The sequence below is a fragment of the Manacus vitellinus genome, unplaced genomic scaffold, assembly GCF_001715985.3.
Source record: "Manacus vitellinus isolate BGI_N305 unplaced genomic scaffold, ASM171598v3 scaffold_0_pilon, whole genome shotgun sequence".
Lineage (NCBI taxonomy): Eukaryota > Metazoa > Chordata > Aves > Passeriformes > Pipridae > Manacus > Manacus vitellinus.
The window spans coordinates 37,772,143-37,792,681 of NW_021938789.1; the positions used below are offsets into that span (position 1 = coordinate 37,772,143).

The 20,539-nt window shown below is 38.3% G+C and overlaps 1 protein-coding gene across 2 annotated transcripts; it reads right to left on the reverse strand.

Moving 5' to 3' along the window:
- Positions 1-949: 949 nt before the first annotated feature.
- RBM46 (RNA binding motif protein 46) lies at positions 950-18,912 on the reverse strand. Of its 2 annotated transcripts, XM_018071476.2 has the most exons (6): positions 18,726-18,912; positions 16,369-16,530; positions 12,270-12,737; positions 9,945-10,727; positions 3,201-3,260; positions 950-1,834 (listed from the first exon to the last, which is right to left on the reverse strand). In XM_018071476.2, exons 1-6 carry the CDS (start codon positions 18,754-18,756, stop codon positions 1,809-1,811), a joined length of 1,530 nt encoding a protein of 509 aa, XP_017926965.1. In that variant the 5' UTR covers positions 18,757-18,912; the 3' UTR covers positions 950-1,808. The 2 variants fall into 2 exon arrangements, with proteins under 2 accessions (XP_017926965.1, XP_017926973.1); XM_018071484.2 differs by lacking the exon at positions 3,201-3,260.
- Positions 18,913-20,539: the final 1,627 nt, after the last annotated feature.

A 20,539-nucleotide genomic window follows, 5' to 3' on the forward strand; every position in this document is an offset into this window, starting at 1 on the left:
TTAATTTAAACATGGACTAAACAAGTCCCCTCTTCTTTCCTCTCAACTCAGTTTCTTAGGAAATCCTAACAGTTAAACAACTTTCAAATGTGACAGAAGCTACTAAGCAACTTGCTTTTTAAGAACTACTTTTCTTTTTTCAAGGCTTCATGAAGCCACTTAAATACAGTTCCTCTTGTTCAGCAAAGCACTGGAGCACTGGAGCCTCTGGCCAAAGCTTGCCACTAGACAAAGCAAAGTGAACCCTGCAAAGTGAGACTTGAAGGTACCACGTGTAAAATAATAATTTATTTTTCATTTACACACACTGAATATGAACAGCATAAATTTAATATAAATGTTAATTCAAGTACAGAAGTCAAACACATTATTTCAACATTAAAAATTGCAACATTTAAAACAATTATTATTTAGCTAATATCAAATGCAAATAAAATGAAACTGCTATAACTGCACCTAAATTAACAGCAAGAAGGACAATTTAATATGGTGATGAAATAAACTTAACCAAAATGTGTAGTGGACCACAATAGTTGATTGCTTTTCAGAAAAATTATTTAACTTTGAATCTTTCCATTGCATTGTTTTCTGTCTACATAATACTCCTTTTGGACAAACAATTTTCAGACACAACAGCTTACAAATATTGCTTGCATAGGTGAGGCCCTCAGACGCTTTAACTATGCCATTTGGCCCACTCCTCGACAAGGAACTGAAATTATATATAAAATTCCAAAAATAAGGATGGTCTACAGTATTTGTTTCAGATTTTTAAAAAGGAAAAAAAAGGCCGTTATTTTTTTGTCATTCAATAAATAAAGCACTTGACTGAGAAATGCTAAATAGTCACAATAAAAATAAAGATGGCTCAAAGTGAATTACATATATCTGATTTTAAAAATCGAAAACTATTTTCAGTTTAATGCTAAACAATGCTTTTTAAGAAGAACATGGCCTGATTAGAAAGTGAGCAAGCTGCTGTTCACATGGCTGCCACAGGCAAGCACAAGTGCTGGTTTCAAGGGATATCCTGGATAAAAGTAAGGCCTCTGTGAATATGAAAGCACACATGTCCCAACAGAGAGGTGCTAACAACAGGAAATGCAACCTAGTGAGCTGTACTTAAAAATACATGTAATTTATATGTGTCAGGATATTTGCCTTTGTTTCAAAGAATAACTAAGGTATTGAACCTCAATGTATGACTACAGCAATTTCATGTAGCCTGATGGTACCTAAAGTCCTTCAAAATATCACTCCTCCATTGATGTACTGCTATACCAGAAGCAAAGATTTTATTGGACATGTTCTTCCAATAAAATTTTGCATCAAATTATGGAAACAAATTTGAGTGTGGTATTCGTTTCATATTATGTACGATCATGTATGAAAAGGTAAGGTTGCCAGGATGTTGTGGTTTTGGTTTGTTGGTTTTTTTAATGTTTGCTTAAGATTCATTACTTACAACAGAAGCTGTAAAAATTCTGTGTGACACAAAATACAAGGAATTGTGGCAAATTATTTTAACTCTGAATATAAGTTACTAGTGTATGTTACAGGTAATAAAAATCTTTTAAACAAATTATCTTTTAAAACCCAAATTTAATCAAACTAACCAAAACAATTTAACATTCAATTTCACTAATCTTCATATTGAAATGCTTAATACACACATGCACTTCGAAGAATTATTCATCGTTAAACATGGAACGTGAATTTCCAGTAATTATATATCCGCGTGGTATTCTTTTTTCTTTCATGACAAGATCCAAAGCAATAAATTCCAAACTTTTCTTCTTCAGAGAAATTCAAGCCAAGTAGGGTGTGCAGTTGGCTGTGGAAAAAGGGGTGGACGGGAGATGAAAGAGACTTTATTTCAACAAACATACTGCATTACCCATTTCAAGATGAACTAAACTATTAAGGAACTTAAGATAATGGTATAATGAAGGCATTCACAGTCTTATGCCAGTGCTGTGTCCTTCCCTTTCCTCTGCAGCACTACTTCAAATGATTAAGAAACTGTTTAGTCAACAGTTCAAGGTTGTTTTTTTCTCCTAAGAGCCTTATACTTTTAAAAAAACCCATTCTTTGGTACTGAACATAAGTATTTCCTCATCCTATATATATATAATTTTAACCAAAGTTTGTAATGACCCTTTGTTTCACCTTCACTAAACACAGAATATTAACACAGACAACAGTTACATATATCATACGTATCACAGCAGTAGTCTTTCACATTGCATATTTAACACTTCAGATCAGTGTACTATCAGCTAAGTGCCAAGTTCTGCCTGATGTACACTGCATAAACAAAACCCAGCTTCATTGTGATCATCAGTGGAGTAAAAAAAAGGGCACTAAATTCCATCCTGTTTTGAAGTGACTGACTCTACTGCTGAAGGCAGTCAAGTTATTTCACAGATAAATATAGTCCAACATTGTTGTATCTTTCTTACTTATTTTCTCCAAGCTCTCCTACAGAGGCCAAAATTTACAAATTTATGTTCCCTGTCCATAAGCAGCAGCATTAGAAAAATAACTGAATCTGCAGGAAAAATTCAGTGTGCCTCAGAATAGAAGCTTCCAGCAGTAAAGTTAACACCAAGCGCAGATTTAATACTGTTTTCAAACTGCCCTTTAAGCTGTTAAAAACCATTCTCATGACACTCAAAAATGGTAATCCTAATTTTAAAAAAAATGAAAGAGGCCTCATTAGTGACAGATATACGCACGTAAATTCATCCACAATAGCATATTCGGAAAAAAACAAAGTCAGAGAAGGAAACATGAGTCTCTCTCTTTCCCATGACACTGACTACCCAAAGAAATAGTCCAAGTACCCAGAGGAGTAACTCCCACTCCTGAACATAAATTTAAACCCAACCTGGAACAGTAAATAACTGAGAAATGACTGAAAAATGACTCAGAATCATTTTAGGAGTAAAAACTATAACCTTCTTTTGTGCTGCACAATCGACAAGAACATCAGATTGGGTGATCCAACAGCAGGTCCACAGTAGAGCTATGGTCTCTTGAAAAAAGCAACTAGACAGAAAATCTCTACAAGCTTTCTTAGGGCTGTGTATGTGGGGAAAAGAACAACTTCTCTAACAAACAGTGCAAACAATACAGCTAAGACAACGTCTTCGAGGGGGCAAAAACCTGCAATAAACAATCCTGGGAGGTTTACTCACCTTTACTATCCCACCATGCTGCATTCAGGGACAGCAAAGTTATATATGCTTGCTCGGGGGCTGTGATAAAAACCATTATGTGTAAGTCATCTGATAAATATTTAAGACTTCTAAATTCTACTGTTAAGAAACTTCTTATACTACATTCTGAGCCTTTCTAAAAATCACTAAAAAACCCCAAACCCACTAAATCACCACTTATCATCTGTATTTGCTAAAAAAAGCCAGCAATTTCTGGGGGTTTCTTTGAAACATCTTACAATTTGTACCAGGCTGTTGACTGTTCCAACAGCAACATAATTAATTTTGATAAGCAAACCAAGGCAATGTTTAAATAAAGAAAATCCCTACAACAAAACATTAAAGTAAAAACACTTCATTTGAACTTTAAGTATAATGTGGAAAATCTAGGGCAGCAGCCTACAGATACATTTGTTCTGAGACACAGATGCTGAGTACAGACTTTTGAACTAGTTTATACAAGTTTTATCCTTGACTTGCAAATGGCTACTGCATGCAATATTTAAGATGTGAATTCATAGTAGTAAGATACAAAGTTTGCTCCACCTATTTCACTACCATTTACTATGTAAATTCTATATGATTAACTGGAATAAAACTTATTTATGTGTTATAGTTAGTTATTAAAATGCTTTTTCTTGAGATTTATTAGAGATTTAGAGTTTTACCGGTATATTTTTCTTTTAATTGCTTTGTATTAAACACTTTTAAATACTCTCTTCTACCTAAAAATTAACTCCATGAATTGTGCCAAAGTGAGACATCACACAAAATAGCATGTGTGAAAGAACAAACAATACCCTCTAGTGGAATACCCATTTAAAGCCTGGCAGATCCCTGAAACCAAGGAAGCTTTACCAAAACTTCTTCCATTCTTTCCCATCACCCTTAAGTAAAACTCAGGAGGTAAGAGAACTTCTAAGAACTCAGCCTTTGCTTCAGAGGGTGTTATCTTAACATATTTATTTCTAGCAAAAATAGGTTCTGACATGTTCCAGTATTTTCTTAAATCAGCGGAATTCCACCAGCAGCAATTAAAACATGCAAACGAACAAAACATAATTTTCTAATGACTGTTCTGCTTTTCCAGGGTTCAGATGCTTACTCTTACTAAAGAAAGGGAGGTGGAAGTTCTATAATTCAGAGCACATCTCTGGAACTTCAAGTTCTTTTCTGCCTGTTCTTCAAAGTCATATGGACGAGCCAGATTGACTCCATAAGCTACAAATCTACATTACTGATGCAAAGGACCTGAATGATAACTAACACTTCCTGTTTTGGGATTGACTCTGTACTAACACTGCTGCTGAACCAGAGGTGGAATATACAGTGCATGCTAATTACACACCTATACAGTCTCCAAACTTGAGATTTAGTCAGCCTCCAGGACAGGTAAGAATAGGAAGTCTTCCATGTTTTTCTAACTGGATGCCACATTTAACAGCCAAGTACCATTCTGCAAATGACACTAAGGAGTTGTGTAACTTCTAAAGGCACAGACTTATTTGTGTAGTAATGAGAACCGAATGAATGGAAGATGTATTAACTACTTCTACGGGGCATTCAGGGTTTTCTTCTATTCTGCTCCTCTCTCGCCCTACCCCACCTACATTCACCTTCTGGAACTCCAACATGTAACTGTTCTCCTTCTCACAAATGGACATGCAGACATGTAATTTCTGTAGGTTTAAGCAAACCTGACTGTTTTCACTCCCTTGATCTGCTAATGATTTTATCTAGCAACATTAAAATACAGCTTATTCATCTTTCAGTGAAACCATAGGTTCCTGTATTTTCTAAGAAGCATCCTTTTCAAAATATTCAGGTGACACCAAGTGGTTAATTGTTGTACTGCTGTCTGCTCAAGACTGCTGTATAACAGTACTGTATATACTGTGTAAAAACCAAGTATTCTATTATGTGATAGGAAATACAGAAAGACACACCACAAAAACCAGAATGCCTTGAGATCATTAATCATAGCAGTCCAATCTTAAAGTTCCATCAAAGCAGCCCTTTCTCATTTACTTACCTTAGTCTGCCTATATGCTTTAAAAAATAAATAAAATAAATTAAAAAAAAAAACAGGAAAAAAAACCGCTAACAAAACTAACCTGTACACATTAGCAAAAATTAAGTGGTCAAAAAATTAGGTTCCTGTAAAAGAAGTTACTTACCAGAAAGAATTACTCCCTATGTCATTTTTGTACTCGCATGAAGAAGCACAGTCAGACTTTCCTCAAATCACTGCTACTTATCAAAAAAAACCAAACCAACCAAACAAAACCGCCAAAACCCAAAGAAAAACCACAACACATGGATCGGTGCAGCTTCAGTCAACACATCAAAGCATGCAACAGACACTTCAGTGAGCAGGGATCCTCTGTCACATCTAGCAACTCTTCTTGAGCTGCAGATGTTTCTTTCAACATACTGTATATATATATATATAAAAAGTTGGAACAAAAACAACTGCTGTAGATTAGATAAGCAAAATAAGTTGTATTTTTAGACTCCTTAGGGCTATGTTTCAGTGCCAACATCAAAAAGAGGCCTTTTACCAACATGAAAGATGTGAATCTTTCAAAAGTCAGCCTTGTATGTTTGTTTCAAAACAGGGCTCTGTATGCTCCTTGCAAGGCCAAATCCTCACAAACAAGAATGCACACAGGCCATAAAAAGAAGGAAAAAAAAAAGTATAGTTAAAGATAACAAGAAAACATTACTAGCACTGGGCCATTATGTAGACAGCTGTCAAAAACCAATCCTGGGATTTGGGAATTCTGCTAAATAACAATTCACATTAATTGTGATTGTATGGCACACTGAAGTGCTAAAAAGCTTTAAAATACTGATAATTTAAATTCACCTTAACATCTTTTCCCTACAGCACTTCTAATTATAACTGAAGAGAGAAGAATCTCAGCACATACTTTCTTCATTTGTTTAAACTTGTGTTGCATTCAGGATTTGCCCGCAACTGTGAATAATCATTCTTAATCTAACATTTTTAATTGTTCTGGTGATTCCTCCCCAGAGAAGTATAGGAGAGAAAATATTATCTTCAGACAACACTATCTGTAAGACACAAAATAGGCAGGCATGTATGGTCAAGCATAAAACCTGAAACTGTCTTCATTCCTCTTTTAAGGAAAGCCTCACACAACTATTTTGAGTTTAGCACCCTTATCATCTTTTGTATTCAGGATTATCTGGGTTATAAAAGTGTGGCCCCTGATAGCTAGAAAAATAGGGAAACAGACGCTCCACCAGCAAAGTGCTGCTCACGTTGTGTACGAAACCAGAGATACTTACTATTTTATTATTAAAAATAATCTCATCACTTTGACCATCTGAAAGCACCACCTTCTACTAATGCAAACCAAAGACACCACTGCTGAAGTGGAGACAGTGTATAAATTTTTGCCCTTTGGAGGTTCTTCTTCCTCCAAGACCCTTTGGGCATGCCAAATAAAAAATTAGGAGAAGCAAGGACCCAAGCAAAAAGAAAAAGCTTATTTACATTTTAGCCATGCATTGGGAAAAAAAAAAAAAAGGTATCCTAGTTAAGGCTGCAGTAAGTCTGCTATAAACTCATCCAAAGAAGAAATCTCACCACAGCCTACATATCAAGAGACTTCCAGAACAAGTTTAAGTAGCAGTATGAGGATGAGAAGGATGGCAACACTACTTTTAACAGTTTGCTATCAGGAACAGCTTTTCCAATTAACCAAAACTACAACAGGTGAGGGAAAAAACCCAAACCAAAAAAACCCAAACCCAAAGAAATCGGGGGAAAGAAGGGGGAACAGAAGGGAACAGAGAAGTCTTTCTTAAACTACCTCTCAGGAACAGCAGTGAAGCAGTCACCAATAGAACTGGACTTCATGTAACTTTTTAGTTACTATTTCTGCTTCCACTTCCCTGAAAATTTTGTTTCACTGGGCCAAAATTATGAACTAAATGTATTCTAATATACACTTCTTTATCTGTTCTCCTTTCTCCTCCTTGCATTCCTAAAGCAGACTCAAACTAAACTTGTGGATGCAGTCCTGAGCCCTGTATGCATGCACAGCCAATCAGAAAACCATTATTTCCTGTACTGTATGATTTCATTATGTTTCTATCCAGAGCTGCACTATACAGGATCACCAAGTCTGACACTGTCTGGCATAATAATAAATGGAAATAACAGTAATTGAAGTCAAACCTGTTTGTATTACCTTGATATTGTAAGAAACTCAGAAAAAATTTGTCTACCACCATTGAAAAACTAAAACACTTAAAATCCAAAAACTTTGGCATTGCTCCAATTCTGAAGTAAAATAATAGTAATAATAAAAAAATCGAGTCAACTTCTGACACACACTTAGACAAGAAACTGGTTTGTATTACCTGAACAAGCCTATCTTCTTCAACATAATTCTTCACTAAAAGAATTCCAAAGAAGAAAGAAGAACGGGGAAAGGTGGACAGAGAAGATAGAGATGGTCTAAGACAAGTGGAGATGTGCAGAGGAGAATGAAGGGCAGAAGGGCATAGAAGGGCAAAGGAAAAGGACAGAGAAGGTGAAAGAAGGCCAGAGCAGGGCAGACAAAAGAAGAGATTCACAAAGATGGGCAGAGATAGACAAAAAAGAAGGGCAGAGCAGAAGGAAAAAGAAGGGTGGTGTAGAAATAAAGGCAGAGAAGGGCAGAGAAGATGGGTGAAGGAGAAGGGCGAAGACAGATGGGCAAAAGAGTGGAATGAGAAAGAGCAGACAAGGGCTGAAGGGGAAGACGGGCAAAGAAAGTCAAAGGGAAAGGGAGTCAGCAGAGCAGAAGGGTTAAGAAGGGCAGGAAAGGTTGAAGAAGGGCAGAAAAGATTAAAAAATGGGCTGAGAAGACGGGACAAGAAGACAGGAAGATAAAGAAGTCAAAGTAGAAACACAAAGAGAGAAAGACATAAAGGGTAAAGAAAAGAAGTTTGAAGGATAGGGAGAGCAAGACAGACAAGCAAGGTGAAAAGCAAGGATAAAGTACAGTAGAGACCAGTGGAAAGTGGCAGAGAAGGGCAGAGACAAGCAGAAAGGAGCAGAGAGGCCAAACGAGAAGGGCAAATACTGACAGGGACAGGCAGAGAAGGGCAAACACTGGTGGCTGGAGGGGGTACCCCTACGAAAAAGGGGTGGAGAAGGGACAGAGAACGGCAGAGAAGAGCAGAAGAGCAATAAACATTGAAGAAGGGCAGAGAACTTGAGGGACAAGGTAAGACAGGCTAAGTAGGTCTGACCAGGTCAAAGAAGGTGAAGAAGGGCAGAGAAAAGGGTCAAAAGGGAAAGGCAGAAAAGGCTGAAGAAAGGCGGAGACTGGCAACGTCAGGCAGAGAAGGTCAAAGAATAAGAAGGGGGGACAGGGAAGGGGGACAGAGAAGGGCCAAGAAAAGGGTGGACCAGGAAGGAGTAAATAAAGGGGGAAGGGAACAGGGAAAGGGCAAAGAAGGGGGGATAGTGAAGGGGAGACAGGGAAAAGGCACAGAAGGAGGGACAGGAAAGTGCCAAAGGGCGAAGAAAAGGGTATAAGGAAGAGGGGATAGGGAAGGGGCAAAAAGGGGAACAAGGAAGGGGCAAAAAATGGGGGACAGGGGAAGGGCTATCAAGGAGGGGCAGGGCAAGGAAAACACACCTTATTCTAGGATTCATTAGAAACCTCTTTTTGTAATTACAGAAAAATACCTTGTTGGAAAAAGACTAGTGAGCATTCATTTCATGATACAGCATTTACTGATGCAGACATGCTGTAAGAAACTATGCAACAAATGCACAAGAACATTACTCAGCAAATCAAAGAAATTACATGATAGTTCATAAAACTTGCAAAATTATAAAGATCAGTCCTATTTCATCTTCAAATATTAGAGAATGTAAAGGCCAGAAAAAGAACTAAGAAGAGAAACTATTCAAAATAACAAGTGGTATATACACAGCTGTGCCTGAGAGTATGATTTATCAAACCATTATGGTATGGCTCTGTAAAAGCCTTCAAATCCAAGTAACAGATATAAAATTCTGATTTGAGCACGAAATTTAATCAGATGATGACTACAATTATTAATAAACAACGTGGCTGTAGAAATTAGTTCTGCAATCTGAATGGATTTTTATGTGTGTTGCATGTTCTGAAAAATGGTAGGCAGGAACTATATAGCAAAACTTTTATATTTTGTATTATTTATGTATTTTACTTTGTAGAGTAACAGGGATAACACTGTCAGAACCACAGTGATCTGTCTTCTTAGCTATGAAAAGAACAGATTTTAACATAGCTTTTTATCAGATAAAACCTTCCCTTTTCTAATAGTTGCATACTAATTTTAAAAAATGCAATATACATAAATGAAGACAGTAAAACACAGACAGACTTTCAAATAAATTTTCAGCACCATAATCATCACACAGATGACTTAAGTCACTTAAATGTCATCTAGTTTTTCCTTATACATCATTACAGTAGACAAATGCAAGCAAAAATGCCCCTGGCATTGGACTGTTCAGACATTTACACAGTGTTTCTTCAGTGCTCTCATCTGATGGTCTAGACTCAACTGATCCAAGAACCAATGCTTCTGCAGACTAGCTTATACTTTACATGAAAATACACACACATGCCAAGATATATACACAAAGAACAACTTTAAAGCAATAGCTTCAGTTCTTCAGAACTAATCAAAACTGTTAATGCTTACCTAGATGTAAAAGTGTGAACTGTGCTGCCAATTCCTTTGCATCTTCTACCGTTGTACAGAGTTTTTCTGGCATGAAATAACTCTGGGAATCATCTGCAATACTAGAAATAAGCACCCTGTACACCAAGAGTATTTTCCCATCCTGACTTGTTGTTGAATACAAGCAGTACTCTGGCGGTGCCCAGCTATTTTTATGACAAAAATAATCCAGATGCATTACTGCAGAACTGAAGTGATTCAGCTTTAAAGAATACATGCTAATTGGAGTAAGCTTTATTCCTGGAAAAAAAGGGTATGTACTTCTTTCAACTTCAGGGGAGCCTGGACTGTGCTGGCCATTAAGACGAACTGAAAGACTTGCTGGTTTCCCCAAGGATTTTTGAGTACCATCTTCTTTGTTAGGAAACCCTAAGAGATTTTCAGAACTGGGACTTATCTGACCATTAAAATGTTGCTTCCAAGAACTTTCTTTGTTAACTGGCTTTGCCAGTGTTACCTCAATACTGGCTCCATCAATGCACTTTCCATTCATTACAGACATAGCAGCAACTGCATCTTCTCGGTGGAAAAAATGAACAAAAGCATAGTCTCTCAACTTCTTTACACGTTCAACTACTCCTGGCTTGAACTTGTTGAATTCAGCTTTAATTTTGTCCTCTGTAGTAGATATCATTAAATTTCTTACATACAATACTTTAACTCTCTGCATAGTTTCTTCATCAACTACTTTCTCAGGATCTGCCCAGTCTACTTGAATAGTATGACCCCAGGGCTGGAACGTTCCTACAGCAAAGAAGCATTAGGTAAATAAGAAACACGTAAAGGAAAACAGAAGCATTCTTATCAACTACCTCTACAAAAAGCAAATATTATGTATACCACATGAAACTGGGGTTTGTTGCCTGCATCTGCTTAAGCAATTTGGAAATGTTAATGAGATTTTTCAAAAACGCTACATGTTCTATCTGTACCCTTAGGGCTCATTAAGCACCATAAGCTGTCAAAACAAAGACTTTGTGACATGCATATTCACACAAACATAAAGAGACTAAAAGTAGTGTATTTTACCAGCTAGTAAACACAGCCTCTTCAATAATATTACCACTTTAAAAAGTATAGTCAACACCTGGAAAAAGTAATCTAAATATATATCACGAGCACAAGCCTTACTCCATCTTATGGCAGATGCTAGAACCTAAACTAAAAAAAAAAAAAAAAAAAAAAAAAAAATCCAAAACCAAACCTACTTTGATACTCATATCAACCCATCATTTTGCATATCACACAACTAGTTTATTTTATATTCAGTGATCTGGAGGTATTTCTCCCACTACTTTGCATATATATATATATGTATGTATGTATGTATGTATGTATGTATAAATAATTATATATGCATACACATTCTACATGTAATTCTATGTGTTATACTATTATATTTTATTATTACCTATTGCATATATTACATATTATACATTGCATATTCTATATTTGCATATATATAATATACATATTATATAATCTTAGGTAACACGTCTTCCTAGCACTCTGTCAGCAGTCAACACAAGACTTGCCCACATCTTGGCCTTAATAAATACAGGGAGTTTTGCCATTCATTTCAGCAAGGCCGATGCTGTATTATCTGTTTTCATGACTTTGCTTCTTCAACTCTACTGTTTTGTTTCATCTCCTGTCTATTTAATTTCTCTTCTAGAATTTTGCTTTTTAACTCTACCTATTCCCTCCTTTTTCAGCACGTTCAATTCCTTTTACTTTCCCTCCCTCAAAATGTATAAAATAAGGTGCAAAGAAAAAGGTATCTTCTACTTGCTAAACTCTTAAAATTATTTTCTAGTAAAAGATTAAAGACCTTTCCAATATGCTTAAATAAAACACCAGTAACACCACTCATGACACCCAAATAAGGGACACATGCAAAGCATTATAATTTTTAAGCTCAGTTTTAAGAGAATTTGTGTGCAAGGCCTCGTGCATGTAAATGAAAACCGCATGTGCGCCCATGCAAATACATATTGGTGTAAATTACAGTAGCTTGTGTTTATAAAATTGATGTCTATTTTTTGATAGTCAGAATTGCTTCAATTTCAGTTTCTTGCAAAAAAAGTAAAAAAAAAAAAAACCCAAACCACAAAACATAAAAAAATAGTAATTAAAAAAAAATCCTCCTTAGCCAAAAGGCACTACTGCAGTTTTGTACTTCCGAAAACGTCTTAAAAATGGAAAACGGGGATGATCCACCACCTCGCTCCCCACAATTTGGAGACAGATACTCCCCACAAAAACTCAGCTGAATTACAGTTTTACCTGGGATTAGTCGTCTTCTAGCCATGGCAGCTGCTCTGTGAGATTCATATTCTACAAAAGCAAAGCCACGATTTTTAGTTTTGTCAGTGGCATTTGGATAAACAATGACATCCACCACTCCTTCTGTAACTTTCTTCATTTCATTCAGTATTTCTTCTTTCTTCTTATCTTTAGGAATTGCTCCAATAAATAGCCTGCAGTTGTCCAAGCTTACGCAGACACCAATAAACTTCCCTGGACGAATTTCATAATTATTAAGAATCTTGATGGCTAGCTGGGCTTCCTCTTTAGTGGTGTACATCACAAAAGCATAGCCTCGATTCTCACCACTGAATTCCATCATCAGTCTGAGCTCATAGATCTTCCCAGCTCTCTCAAAAACAGGAACTAATTCATCTTCATACATATCACGAGGAATCTTACCCACAAAAACTTCACATCCACGAGGAGGTGGAGGACCTTCCCAACCTTAAAATAAATTGTCCAACAGCAATCTTAGTACAAATGCCAGATAGGCACACTTCTCCCACACCCAATTTGAAGATGTAAGTTATTTTTAATCTCAACTGAAAACTAGCACATTTTCATCCATTCTTTCTTATTTTTATTATGTTTAAATAAAAAAATAACAGAAGCCCACAGATTGTATTTCTCTTAATTTCATCTTCTGGGTTTTTTTTCCCAATGGAATCTGTGTGACAACTCAGTGAACTAGGGTATTTTAAAATACTGACAGGTTTACTAAGAGTCTACCTTTCAATCATTTTTTGTCCCTTATAATTTTATGTCAGTTATTGATGAAACTGACTGAGACAACTGAGAAAGAACTTCACTTGTATTTTCTACTGCAACATTTTAAAGTTGCACAAAGTTTCTCTGCATTTCTTGCCCATATTTTTAGACATTTTGGTAAGGGTCCCAAGTGCAGCACGTTTTTTCATCCTTGACATCATTCAAAAAAGTCCAAACATTTTGCTTCCACCTTTTTCATTCCTCCAATAAAATAGGACTCCTTAAGGAAGGCAGGATATGGAGCCATCCTTTCCTCAACAGCCAAAAAGACTGAACAGTTATCCTCTAAAAACAGACCACAGTTTTCACAGGCTGGAGTGTAGGAAAAAAGGAAATAAATTAAAAAAAATCCACAGAACAAGTCAGTCTCAGGCTGACACCTGAAAACAAGAACATCCATGCCTCTCTCCCTAAGCCAAGGACATTCACACATTCTTTTATATCTCTGTCATATACGCTAAAGGATATGTTCAACAGATAATGTAAAAACGAATTCATGAAATTAAAAATATGGAGTTATGGTCTGCAAAATAACAGCACTTCATTTTCCCAAAATAATTTTAAAAAAATCTTATAACTTTTGTTTGGTTTTGTTTCTTTTTTTTTTAAATTACACAAAGAAATCAGGTAGAAGGTTCAAAAAAAATAAAACCCACAAAACTCAGTAAGTACTAGTAAGTACTAGTAAGTACTAGTAAGGAATCACAAAGCAAAGGGAAGCAAGGTGAAAAAAATAATTACTGATGACAAGTTAAAACAAGAAGCTAATTAAATAACTTACTTTGGTTTGAAGTTCAGAATAAAATATATTTAGATGATTTTGTAATTAACACTTTTTCCTTAAGTATTGTCAAAGAGCCTGTAATTTACTTGTGAAAAAAAAAATTAACAGAATTGGGAAAATCTTGCCTTCTCACAGAACAATTTTTTATCTATAAACTGTACACTAACTGTACACTAAGAACTACCCGGTATACAGGGAAGCTACCAAGGCATCAGAACTGATATGCCTTTGGAGCCACACTGCCATGACTTACCTAGGAAAAAGCCTGTCTCTGTTCCACACAGCATTCAACATCTTTATCATTTTTAGTTTTATAAACCACTTCACTTGAGGTCTGACCAGACATGAAAACTAACAATATTTGCAGGCCAGTACTGCCATCACTCACATCGTGCCAGTCGGTTCCCACATAAAAAGCATAAACCAATTGTACACCACTTAGGAGCTCCAAAGACAAAAGCAACTGCACACCTCAGTCAGGGGAAAAAGGAGGAGGCTATGCTTGATTGTGCAGACAAGCCATGAAATTAAATAACAATCCTCATTCATTAACTACACAAATTTTAACATCATTCTCAGCCTAGTAGCAGTGATTCTCAGCAAGTAAAAGCCATCTACCATACAAAAAGCTCCCTTTCTAATTTTAAAGCTGCATACTAACTTAGCATTACAGCACATTACAGCCAACTGGAGCAAGCTGGGACTCTTGACTTAAAGAAAACTGGTCTGTGCCTCTTTTGCCAAAGAGTGTCATGTACTTAGCAGAGCAAACATGGAAAATTAATCAAAAGCAACCCTCAAGTAGTTGACCAGAGAGTTTCCTTGACTGGGTAGTTGATTCATCACTGGATGATAGAAAATGGGACTCCTATTTTTGCAACAGTGCAAGTAATCAAACTTCAATCAACATTACAGTTATAATCCTCTCACTGTTAGTGAGATCCATGCCATCTTAAACTTCCATGTAATCTGATGATTTACACACCTAATTACATCATTATCTCTGCAGCCATCCCAAACAAAACAGTGGACCCAAACAAAACAATGAAAATTCAATTTTGTCTTTTTTTTTTTTTAAACACTCTACAGATACATTTTCCACAAGCAGCATAAACTGAACAAGAAGTGTGCTGCTGCTGCCAGGTGGAATAAAACCTGTAATTCTTTACAACAATTTTCAGGCAGATCTGCTGACATTGAGTCTATCCCTTGGCAGCAATACAAGCTTTTAGAAACCACATCTTAAACAGGCAAAATTCATAGTGAAGCTCTTAATTTACAAGGTTATTGTAGTTACTTACAAGTTGTCTCAAACATTCAAGTCTCATCTCGCCTAAAACCATTTATAGTAACTTAGGGCAATTTCCAACCTAAGCAAGTATGAAAATACATGAAGATTTTAAGGAAAGATATATAACTAATGTCAATGAGCAGATTTATGGAAGAGATACCTTGTCAAACACATCTACTTTCAGAAAAGATTAACAGATTAATAAAAGTTGCTTTGCTAAACAGATACAAGTGATACTGTCTAATATTCTAATTAAAAGTCAAAATTATAATGTAAAAAATGTATAAATAATTTAAGAACAGGGTGAACCCTCAGGAAGTAGCTAGTGATGCCATGCAGTTCTTTTCCCAGTGACAGTTTCACAAGGCTTCCTTTTGCTATTTTACATAGGTTAAGTAAAAGTATATACAAAATCTTAGGTGGAAAAAACTTCCAGAGAGAAATAATTTTGATGCAGCCATATCTTAAACTATAGCAATAAGTAATGCAGTTCATGCTTATGAGCATGACTTATAAAGACATGGGATCACAGGCCACAAGTGAAATGAACTGAAATAGCAGCACAAATGATTTGTCTGCCTTCTGTTTAAGTGCATAATCTGATTCAAAAAGAAGAGTTACTGTATTGCATTTCATTCGACCAGGATTAATGGCAATAGCAAAATTCCTGTACATTGCTTATGTCAACAAGGACACTGCAAAAATTATTTAAAATAAATGTTTCATAGTCAACTCTGAAAACAAAATGAGTTAGATTATCTTCACTGGTGTTCTCTCAGAGCACAGATTTTAAAAAAAAATGCTTTGGCCAGTGGAAGTGGTAAGGGGTAAGACAAGAAATAAAGTAGGTTACGCTCCCATCACCAACTTGTTTTTCCCTTCTGTGCCATTAAACATTTTGAAGTGTATTGTCAGTCATACAGAACCTGCTCTGCATTTTCAGCACCACATTTGTTCTGTTACCTGTCCACTTTAGCTGCTTTTAAAGCTGTGACTTCTTAAATCCACCAAAAGCAAACATTCACCGTAGTCTAGCTCAAGAGATCTTGAACTGCTCTAAACAGTAAAGCATATCAGGACCCTGCACATGTTGTGTTTCTTACAGTTTCCTTAAGCTTCTACTACTGGTCACTGTCAAGATACGCAACCTGAGGCTACACAAATTTTCAGTTTGATTTGGTACAGCTCTCCTTACAGAAAGTAAACTTCATAATCTCAAAAGAAATGCTTACCTGGTGGAGGACCACCAAATTTTCTTTGCCCATTTTGTTGAACCATGCTGTATCCAGTCTTCTCCATCAGGGCAAGTAAAGCAGCCCCATTCTGAGCACCACTTCGGATTTTGCCACATCCATTTGCTGCAGTTTTATTTTCTTCATGCATATCTGCAACAGCTTTAACAGAACATTGCAGACATTCCAATTCAGCTAATGCTAAATTGTTATATGCACACAGAAGCTACCAAAACACAGAAAAACAATTCAGGCTATACTGCTTATTTACCGTTACTTTGTTTAGCATAAAGTTTCAATCCTAAATCCAATCACTATAATCTTAGGTATTTGCTTTCAGACATTGTTCTGTAGCTGTGATAATCTTGAACTTTAACCAGCAACTATATATTCTATATTCCAATTCTCACAAGCAGTATCACAACTATCACAACATAAGTATCACAGCTACTTTTTAAGAATGCTGCCCTTAAGTAGAAGAATAAATTCTTCCATCAACCATGTTATCGCAGTTGTGTAAGAGAGAAACTACTCGGAGTGACATTTTCTTATTAATACATTCCATAAAAATATCAATTATTTCACAACTGTATTTTAGTACAAAAACGTCAAAGAAACACATGCCTTATTAATTTAAAGAACTCAAAGAATTAATGAACAAAAGTAAATTAATTAATACCAATATGTAATAAAATTTAGCAGAACTCTCTTGCAAAACTATGGTTTGAAACAATCCCACCTCTGGAGTCCCTATTTTCATGGCTTTATCCATTTTCACAATTTCAAAAACTAAAGTTTATCAATATGATTGCTGCTGCTCTATCCATTATTCCTCTGGCATGCCAAGATCTCACACAACAGCTTTAGGTTTCTATCATCCAGGTGATGGGAAACAATCACAGCATTTGGTAATTACCAACTTTACTAGTCAAGCCCCTAAAAAATTAACTTTCAAGTTACTACTTTGAGCTCAATTATCCAAATGAAAAAAATTATCTACGCAGATTATTTATTTTACCTGATAGCTAACTATTTAACCCCTTACCACTAGCAGAAAGAAGACCTAGTAAAAATAAAGCCAAATAAACCAGCAAAAATAAGTATTAGTAGCTAACATACCAAATGTTATCACACCCATCCTTATATATAATACGTTGTCAGATGATTGCTGGTCACCCTAAGCAAGCTTTCGCCTCCACACACAAAACAGTAACCACACCTATGCTCACTACTGCTTTTATTCTTCACTTACACATTCCACTGAAAACTACCCCAGTATCTCAAATTAAAATGATTTTGCATAAGCTGAAGTTTTCAAAATATCATACACCAGGTTTACGCAGTGATGAAGTGCCTGCTCCCCTGCCGCATTTACGCACGTTATGCAACCTTGCTGTCCAGAAGTGGCCTCCCCCCATCATGACCCAGCTTTGTCATTTCAAATGTGCTTTGAATGACAGTAATAACTGTTCTTCAGTGCATTCTTTTCACGACAGCCTTCTCATGACATTACAACAGACTCCACAAACCTCCTCATCAGAATGGCAATAAAGAGAACTGTGATTTTTCCCATCCTAGAAAAAAACAACTTTTGGTGGGAATAGATCTATTTTGTCTTTTCTATAAAGCTGGTATTCATTTTGGGGCAGGAATCCATGCAAACAACCACTCTGGAGAACTTTATATGACATCTGTCACCGGACACTAAAAAAACCAAACCCCTAACAACTCCTGGCTACATCAAAATGAGATTCCAGAAAAGAAGCAGGGAAGAGCACAAAAAATTCCCCAGCAGGAAACAGCTGTAACAGCACTACTCCTTTCTGCTGCAGAAAATGTCCCAACTCCTTTCAGCAAGTGAATTAGACTTTTTTTCAAAGCTGCATGAAGAGATACCTTGTCAAACATAATTCCATAATCAGGATATCTTTTGGCAGCTTCAGGCCTAACAAGGTACGGAAATAACAACAGAGTTGGAGCAAGCGAGAGGCAAACTGCTTTTCCCTCTGTCTCGTTGAGTTCAAACACATGTGAAAGAACGCCGTTTTCAGTACGCACAGCAAGGGGACACCAGATTGGAACGAAGGGAGCTGACGCCCACAGGGGCGAAGAAGCCCTGAGGAGCTACAGCAGGCCCATGGAGGAAGCGAGCCAACCTCGGGCGGGCCCGAGGGCACCAACGTCATGCCCGGAGGCACGGCAGCATGTGGGGCAGGGAGGGAAGAGAAGTCAAACATCCCCGGAATCACCCAGCGCTCCTCCCGCGACTCGCACGTCAAGGCCCCTTTCCACGGCGCCTCGTCCCTCACCGCGCTACCTCCGCCTCTCCCCACGGCATGACAAGGACCCGAACCCACCGCTATCCCCAGGGAGACGAGGCCACGGCATGACTGCCCGTTGTCCCGTCGGGAGCCGTACACCACACAGCGCTGCCCGGGACGGCGGACACACCGCAGCAAACTCCGCGTCCCCTCCCCTTCCCCGGGCAGCGGCAGCGGCGGCCCCTCCACCCAACGCCTCACGCGCCCGGCCCGCAGGCACAGCTTTCCCTCGCTCGGGCCCGCCACGGCCAATCCGCGGGCGCGGGGGTCGGGCACAGGAGCGATCGACAGCACCGTCAGCCAATCGACGCCGGAGGTAAAACGTGCCCGGCACGGCGAGCGCTTCTTAAAAGCCGCCGGCGTTTGGCGAAGTGGGTCCGGGAACAGCCGCGTGCGCGGCGGCTGCTGTGGGCGGTTGGACGGCGCGCGCTGCCCCCGCCCGCCCTCGAGGCGCGCACGCGGCGTTGCCTCAGCACCTCCCATCCCGCTCCCCATCCTCGACCTTCCCCACCATTCCAAAGGGAGTGTCAGCTGTTAAGGGCACCGTTCGCTTTTTCAGAATTTGGCTGGTAATTTTTTTTGTGTCCTTTTGCTTATATCTGCTCTGAAAAGGTGTGTTTGGGCCTTTAGGATGTTGTCTGGTGCACATCTGTGCCCTAGGGAGCATTTAGTGTTGTGCAGGTCCACGTTGACCAGTAATATCTAAGTGAAATATCACAGAGTCAGTTATGTTGGAAAAGACCTCTCAGATCATTGAGTCCAACTTATGACCAAACCACCACCTGTGTCTCCTAAAACGCTTCCATCAATGCTGTCTTTGTACAATCCTAAACATCCACTGGTCAGATTATGTGACCAATACAACTGTTCTAGAACAAGCAGCAGTCACAAGTATTGAGGCCATGTTGCTGAGAACACAGCTGCGCTGGGCAGGCACGTCTCCAGGATGAAGGACCACCACCTCCTTAAGATCTTGCTTTATGGTGAACTTGCCACTGGCTGCTGCAAGAGAGGAGCCCCAAAGAAAAGATACAAGGACTCCCTGAAACAACATCTCAGCCTTGGCCATATTGACCAACATAACTGGTCTACTCTGGCCTCAAATCAGGAGGCCCGGAGACACGCCATCTATAACGCTGCTGATGCCTTTGAGAGCGCACGCAGGATCACTCTTGAGGAGAAAAGACAACGCAGAAAGAATCATGCCTTGCAGAATTTACCACCTAAGAAGTCTTTCTGCTGTGCCTTTTGCAATCAGATATGTCTATCTCGTATTGGCCTCATTAGCCACCAGTGTGCTTGTAACAAATGTGGATAGAGCCTTTCTAAATCTTCATTCGTGAAGCCCAGCCATGATGATGATGACCAAACACCACCTTGTCAACTATGTCCAGTCTTCCCTTAAGCACCCCCTGGGACAGTGACTCCACCACCTCCCTGGGCAGCCCACTTCAGTGTCTAATCACCCTTTCTGTGAAGAAATTCCTCCCGATGTCCAACTTAAACCCTCCCTGATGCAGCTTAGGGAATGGCCTGAAGTTGTGTCAGGGGGGTTTAGGTTGGATGCTATGAAAAGGTTCTTCACCCAGAGGGTGATTGGGCACTGGAACAGGCTCCCCAGGGAAGTGGTCACAGCACCGAGCCTGACAGAGTTCAAGGAGCATTTGGACAATGCTCTCAGGCACATGGTCTGATTCTTGGGGATGGTCCTGTGCAGGGCTGAGGGCTGGACTCGATCCTTGTGGGTCCCTTCCAACTCAGCACATTCTATGATTGCATGTCCTCTTTTACTGGTTGCCTGGGAGAAGATATGTCTGTTTTCAATCTCTGCTGGCTTAGTTAATACTTCA

What these genes read in the sequence shown, in the direction of transcription:
- RBM46 (XM_018071476.2), bottom strand. Translation starts at nt 18,756, where the DNA reads ATGCCGTGGCCTCGTCTCCCTGGGGATAGCG. An exon ending in ATTTGGTGGTCCTCCACCAG is followed by an intron (nt 12,738 to 16,368) that starts GTAAGCATTTCT and finishes ATTTATTTTAAG; the next exon opens with GTTGGGAAGGTCCTCCACCT. An exon ending in GTTCACACTTTTACATCTAG is followed by an intron (nt 3,261 to 9,944) that starts GTAAGCATTAAC and finishes TTTTTATCACAG; the next exon opens with CCCCCGAGCAAGCATATATA.